Source organism: Osmerus mordax, chromosome 3, assembly GCF_038355195.1.
Source record: "Osmerus mordax isolate fOsmMor3 chromosome 3, fOsmMor3.pri, whole genome shotgun sequence".
Taxonomy (NCBI): Eukaryota; Metazoa; Chordata; class Actinopteri; order Osmeriformes; family Osmeridae; genus Osmerus; species Osmerus mordax.
Window position 1 is genome coordinate 16,563,973 of NC_090052.1, and position 27,814 is coordinate 16,591,786.

The window sequence follows — 27,814 nt, forward strand, 5'->3', positions numbered from 1 at the left end:
TGGACGAGACAGGAGAGGACATGAAACAGACTGTTATCAAATCCGCACCGGGTCGTTCACTCATTCATCGTCGAACACAGTCTGTGTCCCACCCTGTGACACATGTTTATCTTCCCCGCGACGGGGCTCGCGCCGTGTGCGCCGCGACGCCTCCAACCGACAGCTCTTGTTCCAGCACACCAGATGGGCTGTCGTATTCAAATGAACCGCTGCGGCTCCAAAGTGGGCCAGGGAGCTCATTCATTCTGGATGAGAGACGGGCTCGCGCCGGCCAAAACTCACCTTGTCTCCAGGCTTCCCCGTGGGGCCTCTGGCACCTCTCCCTCCTCTGGCACCCTGTGGAAAAAGCACACACATCAGCCTCAGGACTACAGATGACAGACTACAGTCTGTCGTCTGGCGAGGGAGTGGGGCGTTCTCGCTGAGGAAAGCGAGTGGAGATGGAAGCAACGGTTTACTGCATGCTCACATTAGGGCCCCTCTGTCCACCAGCCCCTGGCTGGCCAGCTGGTCCCTGCAACGGAGGAACACAGCATGGGTTATCACAAACACAAGCACACACACACAGACGCCCGCGCAGAACGTGCGCGGCACATGCTAAGTAGCAGTATTCGTGCTCGATGACCAGCGGCGTGTTTTGCTCACCCTTCGTCCTTTCTCTCCCAGCACGCCAGCAGAACCAGGGAACCCAAGTGATCCCTGGGGGCCGACACAGAGGTTCATCAGCTAAAAGTCTGGCACGAATCCCATCTCGGCCCCAGTCGTTCAGTAGCTAATAATGAACCACTGTATCGAATTATCCTAGATCTAATAGGTGAGTCTTAAATACACCATTAATCCACTGTTAATGCATTGTTGTGCCTTAAAGACTGGTAACAACAAACGGCAATTCATAATTCTTTCTTTTTAATATGACATCAATAATCAGAGCCGAAGACACATAAAACTTCTGATCAGACAGAGGATACATTATCCGTTGACTGTACAATCATCATCATCTCTTACCTTGGGCCCTAGTCTTCCAGGGTATCCTGGCAACCCTGGAACACCAAGTTTGCCCTGGGGACACAGACAAGACAGGGGTCAGAACCCCTCCAAGCCAAGTTCACTAAAAGGGATGGACAGTTGCTGGGACAGCACTGTACCTTTTCCCCAGCGATGCCAAGACCTCCACCTTCTCCCAGGGGTCCTGACTGGCCCTTTGGCCCCTCGGGTCCATCCTCACCCCGTGTCCCGCCAGCCCCATTATCACCCTGCGGAGAGATGGAGAGACAGCACGGAGAGAGAGAGAGAGAGAGAGAGAGAGAGAGAGAGAGAGAGAGAGAGAGAGAGCAAGGTCAGACGAGATGCCTTTGTCTATCTCATGCTTCATAATAGTTAGTAGAGAATACACTGAGCCTGTCCAGCCCTCTGTGAAATGACGCTGCTATGAGGTAATTCTCACCCTGTCTCCTTTGAGGCCCATGTCACCTTTAGACCCTGGGAAACCATCTTCACCCTGTAATGAATAGAGGAGTCCTGAGTGAGCATTAATGACAGCTTTGCCGGTGATTCATTACTCTCCCTCGTACCATGAGGCAGGTGTGAGATCTATCATTTCACCAGGGAGGGTGACAATCCAGAGGGTAAGCTGAGGAGGTGGCGTATTGGATCTACAGACAGGGAATCCTGACAGGCGGAAATAACTTTTCAACGGAAGAGTTGAAGTTCAGAAGGAGTGGAGCTGGTCTGGTTTCCTCACCTTCTCTCCTTTATTTCCTTTCAGACCTCTCACTCCATCCGCTCCCTGGGAGAGAGCGAAAACACATGTTGTGAGGACTGGCAAAGTCAATACCTAGTTGCATGTTATGACAAATAGGCAGTGGCGGAAAAGAACCCTCTCATTTCTCCCCTGTAGCATGACTCCTACATTTGCATTGATTTTGTTTTGCTCGGTTATTGACCAGCTATTACACTTAAACTCCTCAGATACTAACGACTCGAGCCGAGGCACATTACATCCTAATGATATATGCCAGCCAATGCAATTCTAGGAGTCTCAACAAGCCAGAAAAATCATCGAGGAAGTATACAGACTAGCCGAGAAAGAATACCCAACGCTGACCAAACACGCACGCATACACACACCATACACACACCCTTACGCCAGTCTTGACTGACACTGATTATCTATTGTCTGTCAAATGGGACTCCTTCTGTCATTGGCTTTTCCTCTGAGAACGAGAGCTCTCTCCCTTCACCTGTCAACTGTGGATCCCGGGAGCACAGAGCTTGTCCATCACATAGGAAACTGATAGAAACGTCTGAGGGAAGGAACATCTGAACGAACCTTTGTAGACAGGAATAATAATAACAAGCCTCACCTTTACACCGCGAGTTCCTGGATACCCAATAGGCCCCTGAGCTCCGGGTAAACCCTGTATAAAAACAACAACATCAGCTCTGCTCAGAGAGAACGGGCGCTATTGCTTATGGGTAGTGTAGTACAAAAGCTCCCATTGTGAGGATTAGAGTGCTTGATGAGGACTCAATGATGACATACTGCTTGACTCTAATGGGCTGACGTGAGTGTACAATGGCATAGTGGAAATACGACGACAACTGGAGTGACGCTAACATGGGCGAACAGGATATTGATGTTATGTTAGCACACAATTGGAATTCAAAAATGGGGTCCGGCAAAGATGCTGCGTGGCTGGACGTAATGGTCGTCTGGCAAGGTGTTATAATAGGAACAGTGAGGCCACGTCACGTAAGCCAGAACTCACTTGACCGCCTTTCTCCCCGGACTGACCCTCTCTCCCTGGATGGCCCTTGACACAGAACACACAGGGGAAAAAAGTAACATTACTGTTGGACAATCCGCGAATCATTCAAATGAGTCTATAAATACACATCTTTAAAAAACGCGATACCGTACACTACTGAGAATTCTGCCCGGAAGATACTCAAAAGATGTAACCCAACACAAGGACACGGTGTAGAGACTAATTTGCTCTGTATCTAAATACATTTTATAAACACGCCTGCGGGCCTACCTACAATAACACAATTCCGAATAGAGTGCATGAGATAGGATCTCGCGTTTAGCAGCAGGAAGAGCACTGCAGTGGAGCACACTCCCCAAGGCGGCTGGAGGAGAGCTGGAGCAGGTTACTCGGCCCCGACCAGCTCCCCTCAGCCCTGGGGAGGAGGCAGAGGGAGCGCGTGCTGTACTCACAGAAGGGCCGTCGATGCCTGGGAGTCCCTGCATCCCCCCCTTCCCCTGGGGACCCTGTGAGGACCAGAGACAGACATGTGAGGGGCCACTGAGGACAGAGTGTCTCGTATTGTCCCCGAGTGTGACTGAAGCCCTGGAAGCCACACACCAAAGGGGCCCCACAGGCCATCATAGGTATACAAACACGATATAAACCACTGTGGTCTCCAACCCTAATCTCGCACACCTGATTCAAATGATTATCCGAGTGTTGAATGAGGTTAGCTACAACTGGGGTTGGAGCAAAAAACGACGGGAAGGTGGCTCTGCAAAAACAGGGTTGGAGACCTATACACTGAAAAATATTTCCTTTGTTTCCCCTCTAAGCATATCCATGTGTGTATTCGGTTTTACTCTCTACATCAGTACAATGCGTCGTTCGTGGTGTGTGGAGGGACTGAGCGTGTGTGTGTGCTCCAGTGTGTGTTTCCTGGCTATTGATTTCCTGTCAGACCCACTCTCCAGCCTGAACTGCAGCCAAGAGAGGCTGGGTCACTCTGTTCTGCTCGGGTGGAGCCCCTAAGGACCTGCCGACAGGGGTCACAAGGTCATGGCTTTAATTCGGAAATGAAGAGAGAGACACAGCGCCTACCTTTTCTCCCGGTAATCCAATGGGACCTTGGGCACCAGGCAAACCCTGTACCACAACAAAGCATCAATTAGGTTAAGTAACGGCATGGGAAGGGAAGGGAGGCTTAAGAGTGTGCTTGTTTGTGTCCGTCTGTGTGTGAGGGTGTTTGTTTGTGTGTGAGTGTGTGTGAGTGTGCGTGAGTGTGTGCGTATGTGTGTCAGATAGAGAGAGACTAAGAGAAAGACACAGGAGTATGCATGTGGATTATGTCTTCTTGTCCTTTATAGTGTCAGAAAGCAGCCGTAGGGTACCTGTAAACCAGGATTTCCTTGTTGGCCTGGGGGTCCTATCTCTCCAGATGGCCCCTGGAAAGAACAGCAACACTATTTTCACCACGAGATACCTTCTCACACACTCACTATGTACAAAACCCTGGTCACATGACCTCATTATCATGGGAGAGAGATGGTTCACTCTCACACTTTCATTGCTGTGGGTAGTTTATCTCCTCTATATCACACATATCAAGACATTCGTATGACCGTGCTTGCTTTGCTGGGTTAAAATACTGACCAGGTTTCCCTTTGATCCTTGAACTCCATCTATACCAGTGATACCCTGACAGACAGACAAACATACAGACACACAGACAGACACACAGACAGACACACAGACAGACACACAGACAGACACACAGACACACAGACATACAGAGGGGTTAGAGCAGTCTGTATAGGAAAACTGAACAAATTCACAGTATGATCCCTCCCCGCAAACCAATTGTGACCGAAAAAATGTAACCTGTTAGGCTCCAGTAGATTGCATCAAAAAACAGTGACCATTGGTACCTAATATTAATATAATAATAATACTATCTCTTTTCCTCCAGAGAGCCTGTTGAGGGATGGTGTGTCTGACCGATCCAGGCCACTGAGGCTGACTCACCGGTTGTCCAGAAGGTCCAGGTGGACCTCTTGATCCGACAAGCCCTCTCGATCCCTGGAATTAAACCATACACACAGCTGTCATTATACACTGCAACGTGAATTCGATTCTGTGTGTGTGTGTGTGTGTATGTGTGTGCATTAGGTGTGTGTTTCTAAGAGAGCTCAGGAATATGCTCATGAGAGCAAGTGTATTTTGAAGGAGTCAGTATGTGAGAGTTGATGATGATGTGGGGGAGTGTGTGCATGTGTGTGTGTGTGTGTGTGTGTGTGCATGTGTGTGCTGTTTTTTTGTTTCACTCTCTGTACGCTGGCCAAGCCACCTGTTCCTAAGCCACATCTGTGATCTCCCGGGAAGTGATTGATATGGAAATATAATCATTCAGGCCAGGATTTCATCTCCATCTCCATCCCCCCCCCCTTCTCCCTTCTATCCATCTCTCTTATCTTTGTCGCCACCCACTGAATTTATATCTCACAATGATCTCTTGTCTCCTTTTCGCCCATCTCCCTGCCATCGCTCTATCTAGCCATTTCCCTCATCAAATTAGAAAGTTCCTCTCTCTTCCCGGTTCTTTGTGGTTTAACACAGCCCTTCCACTGTACTCTATGACAGCTCTCTCTCTCCCTACCTCCCTCCCTCCCTCCCTTTCTCTCTCTCTCTCTCTCTCTCTCTCTCTCTCTCTCTCTCTCTCTCTCTCTCTCTCTCTCTCTCTCTCTCTCTCAATGTACCGGGTGATCCATTTAGAGAGGCTGAGCCCCACTGAGTCTCATCCTCACCTGCTGGGATAAAGATGGAGTGTGAGTCATAACCAATCAGCCCGGGCACTGGACAGACATAGATCTGCCCGTGGGGGATTATAAATAGGTTGTGTACGCTTGTGTGTGTGCGAGTGTGCGACTGTTGCCAGCTTGTGTGTGTGTGTGTGGATGTTATCGTGGGTACTCACAGGTTCACCTGGTTGCCCTCCAGGTCCAACTGGTCCATCTGAACCCTACAACAAGACACCAGAACAGTCAACAAAAACACTCGACCTCCAGACGTGCTAATTCCACAGAGGTGCATTCAAAATACCGACAAATCCATCTACGATGCTAATACTAAGTTCAGTTAGCTTATTTCATTGAAGATAAGTACATTGAATTCACCTATCAGGGCCACTGAAGTGCTATTTGGGCGGCAAGGTTTGACTGTTTTTTGGAGTTTTTATTTGAAACTAGATGTTGGGTATGGGTCCTGGGCCGTGCAGTGCTCCTGTCCTAGGTCCTAGTTGATGGTGTTCCAGGGTAGCATGAGAAGCACATACCTTCTCTCCTGACTCCCCAGAAGGTCCATGGGGACCAGGCTTTCCTCTGTCCCCCTAGGAAGTCAATACACCATGAGAAATGTCTCCCGGACAGAACATTGACGTAAGAAAGACTAATTGAGCAATCAAACTGTAAAATGGTGTTGGTACAATAAGGCTTACAAACATACACTCGCACACACACGCACGCACACGCACGCACACACACTCAAACTCCAAACAAGCTGTGAAGTTAAAAGAGCTGCAAGACACACAAGTAAAAACACGTTCTCCTGGGTATGGTACTGCAGGGTTTTGGGCTGTCATCTCTAACTCACTCTGTGTCCCTTGTTACCCGGGAGACCAGGCAGACCGTCAAAGCCCCTGTCACCCTGAAAGAGAGAGAGAGACCCCCAAGAGCATTACACCCAACAATACTGTACAATACACACACTAATGAACACTTCACAGGAACCTACCTCCTAATCATCCTCTATCTCTCACTTTTACATCACCTTTTCCACGGCCATACACTTCCCTTGCAGCACACACACACACACCCACACACAGAGACACACACAGAGCACACCTACACACACACACAAACAGAAATGCACACACATGCCCGCATACAAACACAGTGTCGGTGACAGCGAGGTGCCGTAAGATTGCGTTTCACTCCCAGAAGACCCTCACATCTGTTGTGAGTCTGAGTGTCTGTCTGGGGGTGGGGGGGGGGGCTGCGTGGGGGGGTTGTGGGGATGGGGGGAGGGGGGGGAAGATTAGCTGGAGGTCCCTCCCTGTGCTACAGCACTGCTCTGAGAGATAAAGACGTGGCTGTTCTGTCAGTTTTGCTATCAGGGGAACCTTATTTATTTACTAAGCTCTTCCTATAGCTGCTAAGTATTGAGTTGCTGGCGCTGTCAATACATGTAATAAAGTTAGGCCCTGGATATTTGCAGGCTTACTCTGCAGGAAAACATGATTAGACTTTACAGTAATTCAACTATTTCCCATATGAGCACTCGTTGTGCACACACCGAGAAGACCTTGAAAAGGAAACCTGCGCATTAGTATGCAAATACACCGATTTATTAGGACCGAGTGTGTTGCAGGCATACACTCAAACCGTATTTTCCATTCTGCCTCGTATAATACGGACACCTTACCTTGGACCCTGTTTCCCCTGGTGCACCACGGGCACCATCTGATCCTGCCCGTCCCTGAGACACACACACAAATAAACAGAGATACAATATGGTAATGTAATCAGAAAAGAGCAAACCAATACTACCTCTGCCAGTAAAGAAATAAAGAGGGAGGTCACAAATGCGGTATCGAGTATGGGTCGTCAAACTGCTAAAAAAAGGGTTCACCCGTTTTCCTGATCTTCCGCTGAGTCCAGGAGAACCTGGCAACCCACGAGGACCCTGGACACAGACAGAGGGACAGAGGGATGACCAGAGGACCGTGATGCAAGCTCACACTGTTGAGTTGGGGGATACCAGAATGCAATAAGAACGGTGTCATTCTTACGGCTGGGCCGTTGTCTCCGCCGTCTCCTTTCAGTCCGCTGGATCCAGGGAGACCCTTGAACACACGCACAGGGGAGTCAGAACAGAGAGGCACGGTCTGGGACCAACCTGACCTGGTTGGGTTTCGTTTGAAAGAATGTGGAGGCCAGAGGGATTGTGGAGACTGTGTCAGTAGTGTCGTATGGTGGTTCCAACTGTGTCAGTAGTGTATTATGGTAGTTGAGACTGTCGGTAGTATCTTATGGTAGTTCCGACTGTGTCAGTAGTATCTTATGGTAGTTCAGACTGTGTAAGTAGTGTATTATGGTAGTTAAGACTGTGTAAGTAGTGTATTATGGTAGTTAAAACTGTGTTAATAGTATCTTATGATGGTTCTGGCTATTTAAGAAGTGTCTAATGGTGGTTCAGACTGTGGCAGTAGTATCTTTTGGTAGTTCAGACTGTGTGAGTAGTGTATTATGGTAGTTAAGACTGTGTTAGTAGTATCTTATGGTGGTTCAGACTGTGTCAGTAGTATCTTATGGTGGTTCAGACTGTGTCAGTAGTATCTTATGGTGGTTCAGACTGTGTCAGTAGTATCTTATGGTGGTTGAGACTGTGTCAGTAGTATCTTATGGTGGTTGAGACTGTGTCAGTAGTATCTTTTGGTAGTTCAGACTGTGTGAGTAGTGTATTATGGTGGTTGAGACTGTGTCAGTAGTATCTTATAGTGATTGAGACTGTGTCAGTAGTATCTTATGGTGGTTCAGACTGTGTCAGTAGTATCTTATGGTGGTTGAGACTGTGTCAGTAGTATCTTATGGTGGTTCAGACTGTGTCAGTAGTATCTTATGGTGGTTCAGACTGTGTCAGTAGTATCTTATGGTGGTTGAGACTGTGTCAGTAGTATCTTTTGGTAGTTCAGACTGTGTGAGTAGTGTATTATGGTAGTTAAGACTGTGTTAGTAGTATCTTATGGTGGTTGAGACTGTGCCAGTAGTATCTTATGGTGGTTCAGACTGTGTCAGTAGTATCTTATGGTGGTTGAGACTGTGTCAGTAGTATCTTTTGGTAGTTCAGACTGTGTGAGTAGTGTATTATGGTAGTTAAGACTGTGTTAGTAGTATCTTATGGTGGTTGAGACTGTGTCAGTAGTATCTTATAGTGGTTGAGACTGTGTCAGTAGTATCTTATGGTGGTTCAGACTGTGTCAGTAGTATCTTATGGTGGTTGAGACTGTGTCAGTAGTATCTTATGGTGGTTCAGACTGTCAGTAGTATCTTATGGTGGTTGAGACTGTGTCAGTAGTATCTTATGGTGGTTCAGACTGTGTCAGTAGTATCTTATGGTGGTTCAGACTGTGTCAGTAGTATCTTACTATCGGCCCTGGACGCCCTGTAAGGCCAAGCGGACCTGGAGGGCCCTTCAACGACAGCTGAAACAGACAACAGCTTCATGAATAAAAGATTCCAATTCAAAAACAGATGAGATGTCACATGGCATTGGGCATGAAAGAGCACACACTTTATGTACAAAATAAAAAAAGGAAGCCAACAGTATATTCATGTGATTTTCAAAGCAGACATGAGAACGCATCAGCAACCTGAACATACAGTTCCAGTATTACAGTGACGTCACCCTTCTGGGTGAGGCTGCCAGCTGCTCAGCTGTGTCGATTGGCCACCATACCTTGGTCTGCTGCAAGATGGCCTGAGCTTGGGCCTCCTGGGCCGACACCACTGGCCCCTTCTGGGAGTCCCCACCAGACTGGAACTGGAGGGAGGAGAAAGGAGGGACTACACTGCAGATTCACATATTCACTCTCCACTCATTACCAGGACTGAACCTCTATCACACAGCTCCCCCTTGTGGCACTGAGCTGGTATTGCTGTTCAAGAGGCATTGCTCTCTGAAGTTTTGGTAAACAGGGAAAGGGTATCAATTAAGAAGTGAAAAGATGGAATCAATCCCATTCTTACTGGTAGCATCAGCATCGTGCCCGGAGGACCCGGTATCCCATCAGCCCCAGCCAGACCAGGTCTTCCTGGAGGACCCTGATAAGAAGAGAGAGGGGAGTGCTTAGGTAACGTGTGTGTGTGTGTGCATGCATATGCATGTGTGTTCCGGCCTGCATGTTAAGTAAGTAAGAGTGTTAAAGAATGTATGTGAGGCTGAACAGAGGGGTGAAAGATCCCTGCTATCTAATCACTGTGAAAACAAGCTCTGCTCCATTTCCCGAGGGCATGTCACTCACTCTCACTATCAATTAGCCTGTCTCCTGGGAACACACCAAAAGCTTATGATGTTGCGCTAGCTGCCTTGATAGTATGCCTATAAGCACAACACAAGGCATTAAAGTCATCCACTAATCCCTCTCTCTATTCCTCCCCCCCTGCCTGTCCAAACAGGACCGTACCAGCACCGCAGCTAAAGGAGTCATAAACTATCCACTGCACTTGAAACTAATCAGTGTGTTATGTTGAGTGATTGACTCCAAAGCTTGCGTATAAATGCTGAACCTCAGCCTGGTGCTGTATGTTTTTAGGGCTGTCAGAAGGCTGGCGTAATGATCTGATCTGAAGGGTTTCGAGTGGTGAGGCTCTGCAGGTTAATAGCTCTTTCCCCCAGAACGAACGACAGGATTTAAAAACCTGAACATCACTGAGAATGACTAAGCTGATTCAGTCTGCTGGAAAGAGTTAGTCTAGGAAGGACAAACAAACACACCCACACACATACTCACGCACACACACTTTGACCAACAGCAAAAATGAGGTCAAATTCAAATGAGTCACCATCAGTCCCTGGAGCATGTAAGCCGTCAGGGCCATAACCAGGTCACTAAATTACTTTGGGCCTCTCATTGCTCCTCTATAGGTCCTGGGCAACGCCTTGGACATCCCGACTGGCCCTGTCGACCTCCTTCTACAGGTATCTAGCCGTCCCACAATGGGGACTGGGGTGGAAGGGAGCAACTCACCAAGTCTCCGGCGTCTCCCATGGGTCCTGAAGGGCCGGGGGGGCCTGGCGTTCCTGGGAGTCCCTGTGGAGGACACACACACATACCCAGTCAGCAGTTTTTTTATATGGTATGATATTAGTATGGTGGCAGCATGATGGGGAGGAGGTGCTGAGGCTAGGAGTTCCGGAATCCGAGAGGACGCGCCTCACCTCTGGTCCCGGGGGTCCGGGCGGTCCCTCGGCTCGTGTGCCCTGTGACAACACAGACCCAGATGAGACACTCTGCACCACACGGTAGCAGGGAACCAACTGGCACTGTACATTGCAATGAGCTGTTCAGGAAATGACATACCGGCTCAATGATAGCAGGATCTCCCTTTTGGCCCTTCTCTGCTCTGAGACTTGCCTGAGGAACAGATGGGTAGACACAAGACGCACGTTGGAACAGCGCTCGCGAGGGTCAGTGCGTGGGTTTTGGACAGACAAGGGTGCGTGGCGGACAGTACCTCTCCATCCCAGGTTCCGGCACTTTCTCTCTCGGCGAAGCTGTAGCCGTCGTCGTAGATCTCGTACTCCTCGTATTCCTCCAGATCCGTCTCGTTTCTGATGTCATCATACTCGATAACCTGGGAGGCCATAAGAGGATGTCTCACTAGACTCAGAAAACAGAGGTTGTCCAAGATGGCTGAGCTACTGTATGGTAACGGAAGTCAAAACAACTCACGTCGTACTCGGTGACATTGGGGCCCACCGCCACCGTGGAAACGGAGAGGTCGTCGTACACGTTGCCGTAGAAGTCGTCTCCGTACTCCTCCACCTCAGGCTCCTTCACCGGCCGCTCCGCCTGCAACGCAGGGCACAGAGTCACCCCACCGCCATGGCGACTGTAGCCCTGGAGACACTGGGCAGTCCTGTGGGTGAGGCCATCCTGGAGCCTCCTGGCCCCAGTGTCCCCGGGGTACAGGGGGGAAGGAGAGCGCACCCTGTTGGGCTGGTGCAGGTTAGAGGGATGTGCCGGGTAGACATGGAGCAAGGCTGAGATGGGGTGTTAATATGAAAGAGGTGAGACACTTTACAACCAGGAGGAGATGACATTGTGCCATGGTGGGTGACAGCCAGTACCGGGTGAGGAGAAGCAGATGATTAAATGGTTATACAGTATGTTACGGTACGTTACTTGCTACAGTATAAACACACAAAAGACATCATATTTATTGGAAACTTGGGATACTTAATATATATCATCACACATTCGAATGTGATGTATGTATATATGACTAAATATCATGAGAAAACAGCACCCGGTCACTTTTTTCCCCGCACACAACTAGTTCTCTACGACTCTAGTTCTTTTAGCATGTCTTATAACACATACACCGTACAACCACTGTAACTTGAGTTATATCTGTCTATGTGTTCTAAAACATGTATAACTATGTTAGCCTAGGTTAGGTGATCTATTAGGTCGTCTCCATTCGAGTCCACAGGCTCAGTGCTGCTGGAGGTGCTGGTTAGAGATGTGCTGGTTAGTGGTTGGGGTGAGCGGGATGGTAGGAGGTACAACGGGTGGTGGGAGGGCGATCTCTGGGGTTAGGAGGTAGTGGGGGTGTGCTGAGTTAGATGAGTTTGGATGAGATGGAGTAAGGGGGGGGTTACACGGTCAGTTTCAGTCTACCTCCTTAGCGACCACTGGTTCAGGCAATGCACTGGGCCCATCGAAGGAGACCTCAACACTGACGTCGGGCTTGTGTGTGGTCATTTCTGCGACGGCGTGGTCAATGTCCTCGCTCCGGATGACAGCGCTGGCGGTGGACTGTTCCACGTCGGGCAGCACAGTGGCCTGGTAGGGCTCTTGGGAGAGGTACTCGGGCAATGCGGTGGACACACCGAGGAAGCCATCTTCCGAAGGCCCCTCCTCCTCCTTCCTCTTCTTCCTGGGCTCCTTCTTGCCCTTCTTCCTGGATGACTTGTCCCTCTTCTTTTTGGATTTATCCTTTTTGCCCTTCCTGTCTTTTTTGCGGGACTTCTTTGGCTCCTCCGGCTCGTCGCTTTGCATCGCGGGAGCAGATCGAGGCGGGGGGATCTTTTATGAGGGGGGGGAGGGGTGGTGGGGGGGGAGGGGGGGAGGAGGAGGGGGTACGGGCAAGAAAAACAACAACATGGTGAAACACAGCGTCGCAAATAGACTGCGAAGGAGGCAGAGGCAACACACTTGGAAGCGCCGAGGCGAGGTCAGGGCCAGAGCAGGCTCACTCATCCTCCCCGGCGTCTGAACCCACAGGAAGCGACGACAGACTCGCAGGTGGGCGGGAGGAGAGTACTGCGTGTCTTCAACGCGACCATGGGAGAGGACGCGTTCGGCGCTGAGGTCACAGGTTGGTCATTCCCATGGGCTTACTGAGGCGTTGATAACAAGTTGAATTCAATTTCGCTCGCAAGACCGTGCTTCTGTAAACGTGAGGGTGGCTTGTCGTTGACATTGTTGAGTCTCGGCATCTGAGAGAGTGTGTGTGAGAGTCATTGATGGGGTCCGTGTTGTTTAATGTGTTAACAAGGTCTGTGGGAGAGTGATGGAAATGGGCTCGCTTGCGTGCTGAGCGATGTAGAAAATATCTGGACACACAGCCTGTTCCTCAGCTGCAGTCCAGCCACAGCCAGAAGGGCCTCAAATAAACACTGGCGGACAGTCCCTCGGGCATCATAGCAGGACACACACACACACACACACACCACTATACACACAGCAGGGAGTACTGTAGGGATAGAACTCGATGTTCCTGCTAGAGACCCTGACAGGACCTCACGTTCTGCCAAATTAATTATCAACACTTTCTACCATTACACGCACACACACTCGCACACTCACATTTATATATATATATATATTCTCTTTGTATTTCTCTTTCCCACTCATATCTTTATCTGCCTCTATTAGACTGTCTGTCTCACTCTCTCTCTATCTATCTGTCCTCCATCGTCCATTAGTTTTGACTTTATCTTCCCCTTAATCTCCACCACAGATGCACTCTCACTCACAACCGTACGCACACACACACACACACACACGTTACCGCACAAACCACAAACACACACACACACACACAAATATACTGTATCACCAGGAATGCTCCCATTGCCCATGCAGGCCCATGGATTGGATAAGCTGTGATATCCTGTGAGATGTACAGTGCCTTTGGCTGTGTACTGGGGATGTGCGTCCGTTTGTGACTGCGTGTGACTCTGTGTGTCTGTGCGGGCGTGCTTAGGCTACCAAACTGAATGGGGATGCTGCCAAAGGAACACCTGACATTGCCCTGGCAGGGATGCTCTGCTACTGGCTACATATCAGATAAGAGGAGGTCCTTCTTGTCGTCTTCCTCTTCCTCCTCTGCGTGCTGCAGCTCTGCGTGATGTCTCACTCTGGCCTCGTGCTCGCTGCTAACTGAGTTAGCGCTAGATGTGCTCAGGACCCACTGGCTGAGGCAATCGATTTGCAATAAATCATGTGATATGTGGGCCGGGGAAACCTGTGGTAGTAGCTCTAGAGGCACATGCATGCTTGTTCCGTTTTTATTGGTTGGCTGAGAAACAAGGGCTTCTGGGAGAGACGCCTGGCAGCAGCAGGACTTGCTTACGCCTAAACATGAAACTGTCTCGAGGGAATCTTGAAGGCAGATTGAGTCATGGTGCTTATCCAGAGAAATCTTTCAACTATGTCACTGTAGCATTCATCATAAAGTCCTGACTAGCTGTTGCTGCAAAAAAATCTGTTAATTATCTGTCAAACGATTATCAAGGGAAAACGGTTATCAAGCCAAATCTTACAGTACGTACTGAAAGTCCCTTTCGGTCTTCTGTTCTCTAACACACACCCTCTCTCTCTCCTTCTTGGAGTGTATGTGTGCGTGTTTGTGTGTGATTGGTGCTGGGTGTGTCTCCCCCTGGTGGTGGGAGTACTCACCTCCTGGGTGTCCTGGGCCTGGGTGTTGTAGAGCAGCGGAGAGTCACAGTCTGGGATGTAGTGCAGGCAGTAATCAGCTGCAGCCTGGGGGTCCTCCACAATCAGCAGCTGTTGGATGTCTCCCTGTAACACACACACATACACAGGCACACACACACACACACACGCAGACAAGCATCGTGTCATATAACTCTTTGCGCCACACTCTGTGAGTGAGCAGACAGAACCGTTCCGTCACTCTGACGGAATGACCGCTTTGACCTTTGACAAACTCTCAAAGGTCTGAGAGTCTGGGTAGGAAATCTGAGGGTAAAGGGGGTCGGACGAGGTTGGAGAGAGAGCAGGGAGAGGGGCACACAAAGGATGAGTGGAGGTCAATCAGCCGTGCGGACCCATGTAGGTCATCGTCTGTCTGGAGTGGCTAATAATACTCCTGCTGCCATCGCCACTTCAGGCTCTCTCTCTGATCCCAGTGGCGGAGTGTGTAAACACACAAGCAAGGAACCCTTCCCTCTCATCCCCCCTCCCCCCCCCCCCACCCTTCAGGACCCTTCACTTCCTGTCCCTCCCCGGGCAGGCTACAGGGTGTGTGTGTGTGCACATAAACACCCAGAGGGGCCAGACTCGCCCCTCACAACGTCACCTAGCTGTCTGGTCTGGATGGATCCCACTTTGCACCAGCACAGACAACCACACCTACATCTGTCCTGGCCCATACTGTGTGTATGCCATGGTGTTGGTCGAGTAAATAGCTCAATCTGAGCGTGACAGCACACTGCATAAACTAGCTGGTTTGGAGCGAATCATAACAGGAACTGCTAAGCAGCCATTTGAGATCAATGAAGACAGATGAGGCCAGGGTTCAGTAGTGACAGGCCCACATCTACCTCTGTAATCTGGTTAAACAGGTGAGATAAATCAACACTCTCCCGCTCACACCGCCACCGACACAAACCCCAGCGTGGACTCCATTCACTACAGCCATACATTCCTGTCAGCCCTTCACTCGTTACAGTTCCACCCAGGAGACGGTCACACAGAGCTGGGTCCAAGAGCCAGCCAACCAGCCATCTAACCGTTCGGGAAGTTATCCCACCAGCCAGGCGTTCACAATGACACTCCTTAACAACAACTGGCAGTTCAGTGAGTCACCGGAGATTTGCCTCCATGGGTGAAGGAGAGCGCATGTAGGTTTTACATGCGCATAGCAGTAAACAGTCAATGGTTTCTCCTTTAGGGCCTAAAGTGCAACAGATGCTCATGACTAAGTCTGAACATCTGAATACAATCAGAATCCTTTTCAGAAAAGGAAAAGGCAAAACGGCAGACCCTGACCCAGCCAATGTGCCTCTCGCATCTACCCACTTAACCATGAGATTCCTCAATTGAATCCGGCAGTTGAAATGATAACAAAGGCCTTGCGAGACATGCTTGACAACACAGAGACTCATGGAACTTGTGCCAACGCCACAGTTCTGGGTTCTTTACCACCAAACGTTGTTTTGTTTTTCTTTTCCTGGATCATATCTGAGAAATGAGTGTGTTAAAACTCCACCAAAGCACACAGAGGCCGGGAGAGAACCTTCAGAAAGGTTTGTTTTTGTGTGAGAGAGAGAGAGTATTTAGATAATACAATCTTTTCACTCGCTTGTTGGTCATTTGTAGGCAATCTGGAAGCAATAGAGGCTTTAGAGACTGACCACAGACCCCTGGCTCCTAGGCTGGGCTCCCACGCTGGGAGAACTGGACCGGAACACAGCTACACCCCCCCCTTCTCCCATCCCCAAACCCCCCAGCCTCCCACCCAGATCCCCCCGGAACCAAAGCCTGGGAACAGTCTGTAGGCCGGAGAATGGGCTGCACTCTAACCTAACCCTACCCCAGTACCAACCTAACCCGAGTCACTTTGCAATGACCCAGAAACTCACTTACTAACACACATACACACACATACACGCACAAGCACACACACCCACACACACAAAGTTCAACTGGAAAACATGCACAGGCCTCTTACTTCCCACATAGAGAGCAGAGACTAAAGAGAGAACATTGATAATTGAAGAGGAGCATTAGTCATCACCACGGGATCTTTTACAGCCAGGAGACGGCTAGCTGGAAAGCTCGTTCAAGGGAGGGGTAATAGGCTGGGCTGTTTTGCGAATGAATCCTAAAAGTTATGAAAAAATGAGGGATGAAAGATAAGAGGGTAAGAGTTATGTTTCATAAATAGTGCGTCGCCTGTCTCATTATGGCAGGGGGCAGCGGCAGGGGGAGTTACGACATGTGAGAGGGGAATGAGGAACATGGAAGGAGTTACGGAGGGGCAAGGCATTGTGTGGGCGTGGCTAAACCGATGGAGTTCCTGTCCATTAGGAGAGACTGTGGCTATACTGCGAGTACAAGGACATCTGGTTTCCTCGGAGTGAAAGCCGAGAGTGCTGAAGTGTGCGTCCATTAAGTCATCAAGCACTGATAATAGCTCGTCCTCTGTCCTCTTCAGAAGGCTGAAGTATGTGGGTATGGTGGGCCACAAGGTTAGCATGGTGCCCTGAGGGAGAGAGGCGGTCATCTTATGTGCACTTCCCTCCCTTGTTTTGCCCTCTCTCTCTCTTCCTCTCTCTCTCTCTCGCTCTCTCTCTCTCTTTATGTCTCTCTGAACTGAATAGTCCCATGGCCTGAGGACATGTGTTGAAGATAGATGAGCGACGGGACTTGCACTGAGCTCCCCTTTATGTTCAAGCCCAGTGATTTAGGCGGGAGCTGCACTGGGAATGACAATGGAGTAGTAGGGACTGTGACATGAGCAGGGACACACTGAGAATGACTTACACTTTGACAAAAGGTCACAAAAGGTCATAGTAGAGGCGTTGGAACCACTACCAAAATTCACAGTTTGCTCCGGTTTCCAATCCTTTTCATATTCAATTTTTTCCTCCAGGCTCCCGAAGTGTCACTTTGCACAGTACCTATTCCTAGATCAGACAAATTCGTTTTTGCCATGACCTCTGACCTTCCTTGCTACTCTGGGATAGTGAGGACAGAAGCGCTGACAGGTGACGCAGGAGGAATGAGAACCCCATGAGACATTCCTCCTCCAGGAGAATCCGTCCTCATTCACCGGCACAGATTCACAGCCAGTCCGCGGGTCTTTGCTCACACACACACACACACTAACACACACGTACACACTTAAATATACAAAGCGTGAACAAAGTGTGCGCGGCGAGGCCAGAGCATGTCTGAACAGCACTGCTCCTCCCGTCTCCTCCTCTTCCCCAGGCTACCGTGTCCTTCTCCTCCTCACGAAACAACAGACTCTGCAGACTCGGTCCAGCAGTGCTGCTCTCAACGCCTTCCGACCCATACTGCATTAACCCTGGCTTACCCAGGCCGGCCAGTCACACGCTGCGCCACCACCCTGCCTAATCTATCATTTCCTATTATCTATATGAAGAACTGAAGGAATTGCGTTTGGAAAGTAAGAGGGACCTTCCAAGGGATTGCTGTCCGAACATTCAGCTGCCACAGTCTCACACTGTGGGGTATACGACGAATAACGAATGGGTAGTAATAGGATGATGAAACAGGTCTCCACTGATTTGACATGAATAACATGACTTGATGGATGAGGTTGCTGCAGCACACGACATATTCTCGTCTAATAGCCTCCTCTGTGGAGGCAGTTAACTGCCAACAAGCAAACATATGAACGCAGTGTCTCTACCTCGAAAACCTCTTCATCCAGCAGGCGCGTGCCGAACACGGTCACCCCCTCGGTGCTGACCACGGGGTCATCTCCTCTCAGAAGGTCCAGTGTTTGCACCTTCTCGCAGTCCAGGTAGAGGGTGACAGACTTGCCCTGTACGCTGTAAGCGATCCTGTGCCACCTGGAGATGCAGAGCACACGCCAAACGTTCAGATGTAGCAGAGCTAAGTGAAGCACAGTAGGTTCATGTGAATTGATGAAAGCAGAAAACTAACAGATGAATCCTTGTCGATTGTAAAAAAATATATAAATCAAGGTAATGGCAGGTAACAGTGCTGTTGAGGATCATGGTAACACACAGACCACAACCCTCAGGATGAGCTAGTCTATTTCCCTCCTGTCTGCTTCCAGGTTACAGGGGTCAATCACAATAACGCCAAAAATCTAGCCTGGGTGGCTCATCCCGTCTACCCACTTTCCATCAGCCAAGGAGATCTTCTTAAAGATTGGGTAGAGGTCCGGAGAGGGCTGTCCCTGGTGGTCCTCGTACAGGAACACCGGCGAGCGCCCCACCTCCAGCCCCAGCTGCTGCACGCCCTGCTCGTCATACACCGACAGCAGGAAGAACTGGGTGCCCTTCTTGGCTCGCACCGTGGCCATCAGGGAGAAATCCGCCGGGAAAGGTGAGTCTGGGGAGAAGGGGAAGACATTGAGGTCAGTCTGGCTGGAGGTGGAGACCAGCTGGGGGTAGCCCGGGCCTTGTGACTAAACCCTGGGGAAGGGCAGCCATTGACCACGTCCGTTGGACGAGGGCTACCTGGGTAGAGCTGCTTGGTGGGAGCGCTGAGCTGGATCTTCTTGTCGATCCTGAAGGCCAGGTCGGCCTCCTCCGTGTCCTTCCTGGCCGTGCAGAGACCGGCCTCCATGGAAACGCCCTCCATGTCCTCCGACAGCTCCAGCACCCGGAGCACGTCGATGGGCTCGGCTGGACACGGGGGAGAGAGAGGAGGTCAGCACAAGTCCAGCCCAACACTCAGAACAAACCCAGGATTCCATTTCATGCATTCATAGTCATGGGTGCATTCAGTAACTTGAAATGTGCCACTGTAACGTAAGCTTTCCGCTATTCCAACCTGATTTTTTAGAGGAAAAACAAGCGGGATGTTTTTTTGGAACAAAAACGAGAAATAACAGCTTGTATGTTTCTGTGTGCTATGGTGCAGGTCTCTTGGTGGGAGACGGGTCTGCCTGCCTTAGTGGAGGGATCGATAAACAGTGCAGAATGGGAGCTTCCTGCGCCTGGGGATGGAGACAGCTCCAAGAAGAGCTCGGCTGCAGGTGGCCTGCTGTGGCTGTTATTATGGGATAGAGTTGTGGCCCAGCCTCCGCCGTAATCCTGCTGAACCTCGAGCCCACCTGACAGCTGACACCTGCCCTCAGCCTGTCACTACAGGAAACACCATCCCTCTCTATCATTCACTGGCGTGAATAATGCATGATTCTTTTAGTGGTATTATTTGTATTCTCCACACAAAGGCCATTTCCTCAATGTATGAAAGATGGGAAGAACGTGTGGGAAAGAGCTCCCCTGAAAAAGATCTAATTACAGTGTGACTTTGGTTTATTTAACAGTTGGCTGGCTGGGTGTGTTATTAGATTTTGTGTTGATAAAGTTCAGCCCTGAGCTTCGGTGAGTTCAGAGCTTTGCTTCCTTCGTATCCCACCAGCTGGCTGAGTGAGACTGTTAAGGGCAACGCAGCACTTAGCATTCCAGGCATGAATTCAAATAGCTCCCCCTCCCTCTCCCTCTCCGCCCCCCCCTCCCCCCTTACACCGTCGCTTGCCTTTTATTCTCTGTTAATTAAACATGTGGTGAGAGTTTACCGGTGCCCAGACAATGCTTGCGGAAAACACTGTGTAACATTTTATAGCACTGTTTATTTGCATAGCCTTGGACTTTTTATTGGGAACAGCTCCAGTCTCACAGACAAAGTCCTATAGCACAGCAACAGAACTGTAAATAGGTTAAGCTGTGAATTACAGCGTGGCCCCCGACACAGAGGAGACCATCAGGTGATGACTTAAAAGTACCTCAGACAAAGGAACTTACATTTGACTTTGATACTGAGTTATTAACAATCTCTGTAAATGGAATAATTGCGGGAGTTTTTGCCCCCCCCCCCCCAACAAACAAAGCTGCCACACATGCAACCCAACTGCTCATGCTTGAACACATTAGCCCACACACAGACGATGCTTTTCAAACCCAGCCTAATTGCCCGGCATTACTGTGGTCTAAGTAAATGTCGATGAATAATTCATCCGTTCACAGACCCTTAATGTGCGTTTACACACATACACACACACACATACACACACACACACACACATACAAGCATGCAAACACACAAAAAACGAGAAAGAGAGAAGAACAGGTCAGAGGGTGATGATGTTTGGATGAAGCCGAACACAGTTTTAATCTGAAGCAGCTTGGACACAATTAGGATGTGTCTTCGTGATGCTGCCTTACACAGAGCGTCTGACAACTGAAAAACCCTCATTCAGCTTTCAGTCCACATTTTCATTCCCAACGTGCTATCCTGTCCCAACTATTCTACATTGTAGCATGTCTGATCAGGTGTTTTAACTTAACACCCTGACAGACACTGTCACTTCATGACCGCTCTGTTTGTAAAGACACGCAGAAGTGCTGCACATCATCGATGTCCCTACTTGCTCCCTCAATCACCAGTGTCCCAGTCCAATGGTACAAACGGTACAGGCAAGTCTCTTGTAAAAACTGACAGAAAGGCTTAAGCCTCACCTTTGACCCCTGCAGTTTTTCCATTACAGTACAAAGGGAGAAATACAGAAGAGCAATTGTGCAACGCCTTGGGGCCAAACAATGGGAGGAGCACCAGAACATTCCTCCAGGACCCTTTATCTGCCAGATACAAACTGAAAGACCAATGTTTGCAAAAAGAAGATTTATAAAGGACCAAAAAACACAGTAACGACTTTGAAAAGCATACAAATATGTAATTGTCATATCAAATATGTTTGCATAATATAACCTGTTCTAAAAAATATTTATTCCAACATAGATCTGCATAAAAACGATATGGATGGACCCGATGCCTGGTGGACATTTGTCTTTCACTTGTTTGACACTTGTTATCTATTCAGACTTTATTTAACATTACAATGTAAGATTTAAATTACTTTACTGACACTGAAGTATGCTAACATGATTTAAACCTCTACAGAAGTAACCCTAAAGCCCTATAGGGATTTGTTTCCTATCTGTGAACTGCATATAGTGCTTATTCAACCTTCTTTGGAGGAGAGGAGAGAATATTTCTGTGATTTGCTTTTGCCAAGCTTTCTGTTTTCTCTATCCCCTAAGAGAGTTATTCAGAACATATAGTCCGGCTTTGTTTTCTCTCGGTTGTTCTAAATTCCTCTGTGACATTGCATGTGAAAACAAGCTGCACAGCAAATTCTTCGAGAAATACTGCACCGCTTGTAACCGACATGTGGAGCTTCAGCCATGAGGCAGGTGGCTATGTTCTAAAGATCTGGAGCCAGCCCAGGATCAAAACGATCTCGCTAACTCCTAACAATTGGATCTGTCTCCATCGTCTGATTCGGGGCCAACAATCTATCAGCCAATCTAGTTGTCTCGCGGCACTGTCTCCTCAGCCAGCTTTACCTGTACATCATCTGACTGGAGCTGATATCCTCACCTCACCTTACCTGTCTATATACTCTTCTACATGTCCACACAGTGGCCCCACACACTTAATCTTCATCAAAGCAGCATTTTGGAATCTCATCAACGGCTACCGTCACTGAGTCAGTGCCAGGAGACTGTTCTGCATTCAGATCAACATTACGTGAGGAGAATAGGGTTCTTCTGGATCTTTTTGGTCCTCAGTGCTTCCGTGGAAACTTTGTGTCTGATAAGACAGCGAGTCTGTCCTGTGCCTATGTGTGTCTGTCTTATGGCACTTCTGGCCCCTGGGCTTTTTGAAATCTGAGCGCTCGATTGGCCCTCTGACACAGAGAGAACGTTGGTCGTCGATTTCACACGACAACGGACATACAGCGAGTACATTCTCAACTCTCTTTTCCCTTCTCCAGTTACACAAGCCGCATCTTGCAGATGCTCTCTCTCACTCTCACTTTCTCGCTCTCTGTCTCTCACCACTCCCGGGCCTAACCTACAGTACCACCCATTGTTGAATATGATCATGGCGATCAGGGGATTTCTCCAACATCCCGCCAGGAATGAGACTGGGCAGAGACAGCGTCTTCCCCATCCCACCCAGAGCCCGGCAGAGCAGAGGAGTCAGATCGACTCAGCTGTGATTGGTGCTCTGCTCGGTGTCTGGCGATATCCTTTCTTGATATTCTCGAGCTGTCGACATATCAGCAGATGTCAGCCATGTGTCTGTCAGGCATGTGAATGTCAGCGTCTCAAATCCTTCATATTCCGTTTGAACTTTAGGAAATGTCGCTTTCTATTCACATTTCTCTGAGGCAGTATTTCTTTGGAATATGGTATTGATGAATGACATCAACTGGCTTATGTTCCTAAAATGGGGAGTCAAGGATATATGTGGAGATGAAATACCCTCTTGAATAAAAAGGCACTAACATGAGGGCTTCAGTTGGTCTAATTTACCCAGAAGCAGACCTCTGACCCAGGGGTCGGGGTCACTGCTATGTGGCCCTCACAGGCATGGGGCCAGGACCTCTAAACACGCCTCCTGTTCCAATGTATTACCACTAACATTTGGACACACTTTAGCGTAAAACAAAGCAAACAGAGCCAATTAAATATAATAACACCTAATGACATTAACCACAATTGATTACAAAAGTTAAAAGCCCCACCTGTGTACCAAATAGCAGTACTGTATATTCCACCTCTCAACAATCCCTTTGTTCTCTTTCAGAATCCTGTCCATCATTAGTATGTCAAACACACGGCTCGCCCACTTTCTAAACAGTGGAGGACATGCAAGAGGGGATAATCAGAGTTGTCCACCATATAGCAGGGCAAGTTTACATGGAGATGGAGGAATGTGTGGTGTAGGAGGAATGTGGGCCAGCAGACTGCAATATTTATCATGTTGATTGGGCTTCAGGGCTGGGTCTGCTTTGAGTTATCACCGGGAGTTTGGGAGCCATTCAAGTGCATGGTTGTGTGGGAGACCGCTGGGAATCCACCCGTCGCACCTCTTTGGCCCTGCCCTCTCTCTATCACTCTCTCTCCCTCTCTCCGTCCATTTCCCTCTCTTTCTATCGGACTTTGGTCCCTCCTCTTCTTGCTGCCTCTGCTCTCTCCCCGAGTGTCTTGTTTGCGCTCTTCGTCTCCCTTGCTCTTCCTCTTGCTCCCTCTTTCTTTCCCCTCTGTTATCCTTTCTTTCTTTCTCTCTCTCTCTCTCTCTCTCTCTCTCTCTCTCTCTCTCTCTCTCTCTCTCTCTCTCTCTCTCTCTCTCTCTCTCTCTCTCTCTCTCTCTCTCTATCTCTCTCAATTTCTCTCCCAGCACGGTCTTTCATGGTCCAACGACTCAGGGATGCGGGCTATGCGGTACATGTGTGAACCTGGCATGTCTAAGCACACACGCCGCACACGTATGTGTGGGTGTCTCGCTGACACGGCTGGGCCCTCCTGTTCACGGTCCAAACCCCCACCCTCTCACTGCCTGTCTCCGGCGTGCTGTCTTTAATCCGACAAGACAAAGGTGGTGATTGTCGGACTGTGATGTTGGGAGTTCTGAATGGGGGATTTTCCTTTTGGTTCAATGCGAGTGACTCTACTGTATGGATGGAGCTGAGTGCTGTCTGGACAGATCTGGTTTGGTTGCACACCGCCCTCTAACTCGCGTCACTCTGACATTCTTCCATCTCGACGGTTTGTTCTGCTAATGTTTGCTCACCGCGTGAACAGCAGACAGGCCAGGCCCTACTGGGCCCGAAGAGGAAACACCTGCCCGTGTCCGCTCTGTCCCCTCGCGGGATACGCACCCACGGAGACACACACACACATGCCCACACACAAAGAGGGAACAGCGCACGCAAACCCACGCACCCACATATAAACAGCCTATTTCCTGTCGACTGTCCGCCATCAATCCCTTTCTGGGATATCATAACACCGAGGCGGCTATCGTGGTGTGCAGGATCAGAGCCGCACCAAGCAAAACACGACACGCCATGCCGCATCCACATGTCATCAGCGGGCCCTCTCTCTTTGAGGCTCTGGACCTGCAGTAGTTGAGAGAAACGGAATGCCTTTCTCCTTTCAGCCCTTCTTTGCTCGCTGTGGGCCTATTTGGCCTCGAGACGTATTAGAACACCTGTCCAGGTGTCAGGGATAATGTACACAGAATAGCACAGAGGAGCCTTTCGCCGTCGTGAAAACTGATCACTAAAAAAGGATCACCAGTTCCTTAGTCAAAAGGTTGTGTGTGCGTTTGGGTGTTTGGGCGTGTGTGTGCGGGGTGTGCATGCATGCGGAAGTGTGGCTCTATGTGCATGTGTGTGTGTGTGTGAGGGTTTAATGTATAAGATGTGGCTACAGATGATTTTAGTCAAGTAGCGTGCTACTGTTGTGCACTCCGAAGAGGATCGTGCACAACGTTGATCAAAGTTATCTATGGTCTGGTGTACATGTCAGATCAAAGTGTATGTCTGGTCCCTGTTCAATGGATGACAGGTAAAAGGACACCACAAAGAGGTCCACTCACATGAGAGGACGGCTGGAACAGAAAGGGGCCTCATCTCCTGTCCTCAAAAAGCAGCATGAGCCATCGTTCTCTTCAGCATGGGGACAGAGCCTGGGGGAAGGGGCTGTTGGCTTTCTGGAGGCCAGATGTTTCTTGCTCACCATAGATTTAAGACTGGCGCCACACGACGTTAAGTAATATCTCCATGTATTGGCTGTTATATCATTCCAAACAGTTGGCATAAACTAGCAGAATTACAGGCAAATTCATCCTAACATTTGGGACACGAGTCTGATTGTGTACCGGGTGAAGAGGAGAACCTCACGCAGAGCGTCAGGTTCGATTGCTCCGTGACGAGAACTCCAAGCTGAGTTTCTAGCGGCAATGACTTGTGTGCACGGTTACTTGGCCCTCTTTTCTTTGCTGCTGACAAAAACGTGCTGCTTTGCTACTGATTCTGTCTGGGGATCAAAAGGAGCACGACGCCTCCTGCTCTCCTCTGGGAGTCTTCTGCAGGATCAGGACGGAGGGGGATCAAATAGGACCCACAGAGGGGGCTGCACGCGTGAATTCCCCCACCCCCCCAGTGTCATACTCCCTGAGGGAGGGAGGGAGGGAGGGAGGGAGGGAGGGAGGGAGGGAGGGAGGGAGGGAGGGAGGGAGGGAGGGAGGGAGGGAGGGAGGGAGGGAGGGAGGGAGGGAGGGAGGGAGGGAGGGAGGGAGGGAGGGAGGGAGGGAGGGAGGGATGTAAATGAGGAGATTCAGCATCTGAAAAAGAAACAAACCCCCACCATCCGGAGCCTTTGAACAGCGAAAGAAAAAAGGGAATCGAAAATATGTGCAGAGGCACAGGAACAGAGGACAAACTGCGGACGTGTGCAAGAATGTCTCTCTTCCTGTCATCAAACATGACGACGGAGTTCTGTCCCCGGCTCTCTAAAACACACAGTGAACACATGGGAAAAACAGCCTTACCCACCATCAAACAGCTTCAGGACTGCCATGTCAGCAGCAGCACATACATCCCTCACACCATTGCTCCTCTATGCACACACTCTCCCAGCCCAGGCAACACAGTCAGTGAGTCTGATGTTTTCAAGGTTTAGTCCTCGAATGTGACTTTTGTATTTCAGGCAACCCATTCCGGCAATTCCCATCCTTTTTGGTTGTTTGTCAAATTCTCAAGTGAAAATGGGATGTGCTTTAAAAACCGTTCTGGTGAGCAGAGGGTTAACTTCAGCTGTTGAGGCATGTCTCCTCATCAGCCTGTCTCACAGGGGAGAGCACCTGCAAGAAACCAGCGCTGTCCAAGACACTCAAGACACGGCCAGAGGGCATCTTTTCCACCCTGATACAAAGGCTTCATATCCCAGGACTGTTGTTTTACTGACCCTCTGTAGACCATATATGGTCATTTTAATGGTCATCTCAGGATAGACAATGGTCAGATGTGTCTAGCTGTGGTGGCTTGTAAGCAACCCATGATCACCACATTGACCAGGCCATGGCATGATGGACAACAGCATTCTCCTGTAGCCAAACCATAAGAAATTGTGTCCGAATAAATCATTACTGCACCAACCATCTTCTGCAATTACGAATTACACATTAACAACATAAATACATCAAGGCAAATATTTGTAAAAGCACTAAATTTCTTGGGGACCATAACTTTGAATAAGCAGCCAAGTTACTTCTCCTGGGACTTGTGTGAGAACATTAAACAACTCCATGACAGGAATTTTAATCTACTGTGTTAGGTCAGTCTTCAGCCATTCCCCTCTTTCTCAAGCCAACGTTAAATCGTTTCACAGTAAACCGACAGTGGTCACGAGCAAACTCAAACATGACATCACAGGCCCATTGGAATATGGATGCTGGCTTTACAGAGGGACTCCAATTACATCTGATGATCCAAATTTGGAGAGTTTATTCATGGCACGAACAAACAGTGAAATATCATCCTGCTTGGAAATTCAATGAGAAGGGCAGGACAAGTTGAGGCAACATATCAAGCGCATGTCGTGCAAAGACGTACTGAACGAATTGATAAGAAGCCCATCTTATCAGAAATGTTTTACCCTTCAAATGATCAATGTTAGTTAGAGGAAGGAATGACTTTAGCTTCTAAAGTGATTAAGCGTTAACGCCCGCTAGAAAGTAACTCCAGACGGTCGTTCAGTGGACAAGTTTTAACCAGCAGCATCCACACAGATCAAAAATACAGATATCAACCTCAAAGATCATGGTCTCGACTAAGTGCACAAATATGCGCGGAACGGGTTATATTTACAAATAAAAATAAAATATTAAAGGCCTGGATTACCCTAGTTAGTACGTTGTATATGACCGTTGATTTATTTCAACGCGCAATACTGAACATTAACTTGAGTTTGCATTTGATTTCAATCAAATGCAACTCACTATTCTACCGGCCATACAGTGTGACCCTTTGATTTCTAAGCAGGTGCATTCAGACAGATACTTTACCAGCATGTGAAGTTGTTGCGTGTAGTAGGACCATAAGAAACAGCGGTAATCTCCTGTGCGCTGACGTCCGTTTTAAGCGGTCCATCTTTCAGAGCAGAGACCCACTTGGCTCCGCCACAGAAGTTTGTGAAAGGCTAAAAGTATAGACACTTTGCAGCCATGCGTAGAGGAGTAAAGAGAACCAGTGCGACGCTTGAGCACACTCGGTCTGAAGTTTCACTTTGCAACTACTTAGAACTTTTTGGGAGAATCCTCTCCTCTTCGCTCCGTCCCTCTCATTCAATTTCACCCCCACCTCTTCACCCTCCCTCCCTCTCTCTCTCTCTCTCTCTCTCTTTCTCTCTCTCTCTCTCTCTCTCTCTCTCTCTCTCTCTCTCTCTCT

The 27,814-nt window shown here is 49.1% G+C and overlaps 1 protein-coding gene across 1 annotated transcript in view; it reads right to left on the reverse strand.

Moving 5' to 3' along the window:
* col5a3a (collagen, type V, alpha 3a) overlaps positions 1 to 27,537 on the reverse strand; it is a 43,215-nt gene extending 15,678 nt beyond the window's left edge. Inside the window, 34 exon segments of the mRNA XM_067230847.1 lie at positions 283 to 336; positions 470 to 514; positions 646 to 699; positions 1,006 to 1,059; positions 1,146 to 1,253; positions 1,445 to 1,498; positions 1,742 to 1,786; positions 2,364 to 2,417; positions 2,769 to 2,813; positions 3,221 to 3,274; positions 3,852 to 3,896; positions 4,142 to 4,195; positions 4,404 to 4,448; positions 4,776 to 4,829; positions 5,725 to 5,769; positions 6,082 to 6,135; positions 6,399 to 6,452; positions 7,230 to 7,283; positions 7,437 to 7,490; positions 7,597 to 7,650; positions 8,953 to 9,009; positions 9,264 to 9,347; positions 9,554 to 9,628; positions 10,555 to 10,617; positions 10,746 to 10,787; positions 10,888 to 10,941; positions 11,042 to 11,161; positions 11,260 to 11,379; positions 12,211 to 12,618; positions 14,497 to 14,619; positions 18,224 to 18,386; positions 18,681 to 18,894; positions 19,023 to 19,190; positions 27,433 to 27,537. Coding sequence (XP_067086948.1) covers positions 283 to 336; positions 470 to 514; positions 646 to 699; positions 1,006 to 1,059; positions 1,146 to 1,253; positions 1,445 to 1,498; positions 1,742 to 1,786; positions 2,364 to 2,417; positions 2,769 to 2,813; positions 3,221 to 3,274; positions 3,852 to 3,896; positions 4,142 to 4,195; positions 4,404 to 4,448; positions 4,776 to 4,829; positions 5,725 to 5,769; positions 6,082 to 6,135; positions 6,399 to 6,452; positions 7,230 to 7,283; positions 7,437 to 7,490; positions 7,597 to 7,650; positions 8,953 to 9,009; positions 9,264 to 9,347; positions 9,554 to 9,628; positions 10,555 to 10,617; positions 10,746 to 10,787; positions 10,888 to 10,941; positions 11,042 to 11,161; positions 11,260 to 11,379; positions 12,211 to 12,618; positions 14,497 to 14,619; positions 18,224 to 18,386; positions 18,681 to 18,894; positions 19,023 to 19,190; positions 27,433 to 27,517 — 2,856 coding nt within the window. The 5' untranslated portion in view covers positions 27,518 to 27,537.
* Positions 27,538 to 27,814: the final 277 nt, after the last annotated feature.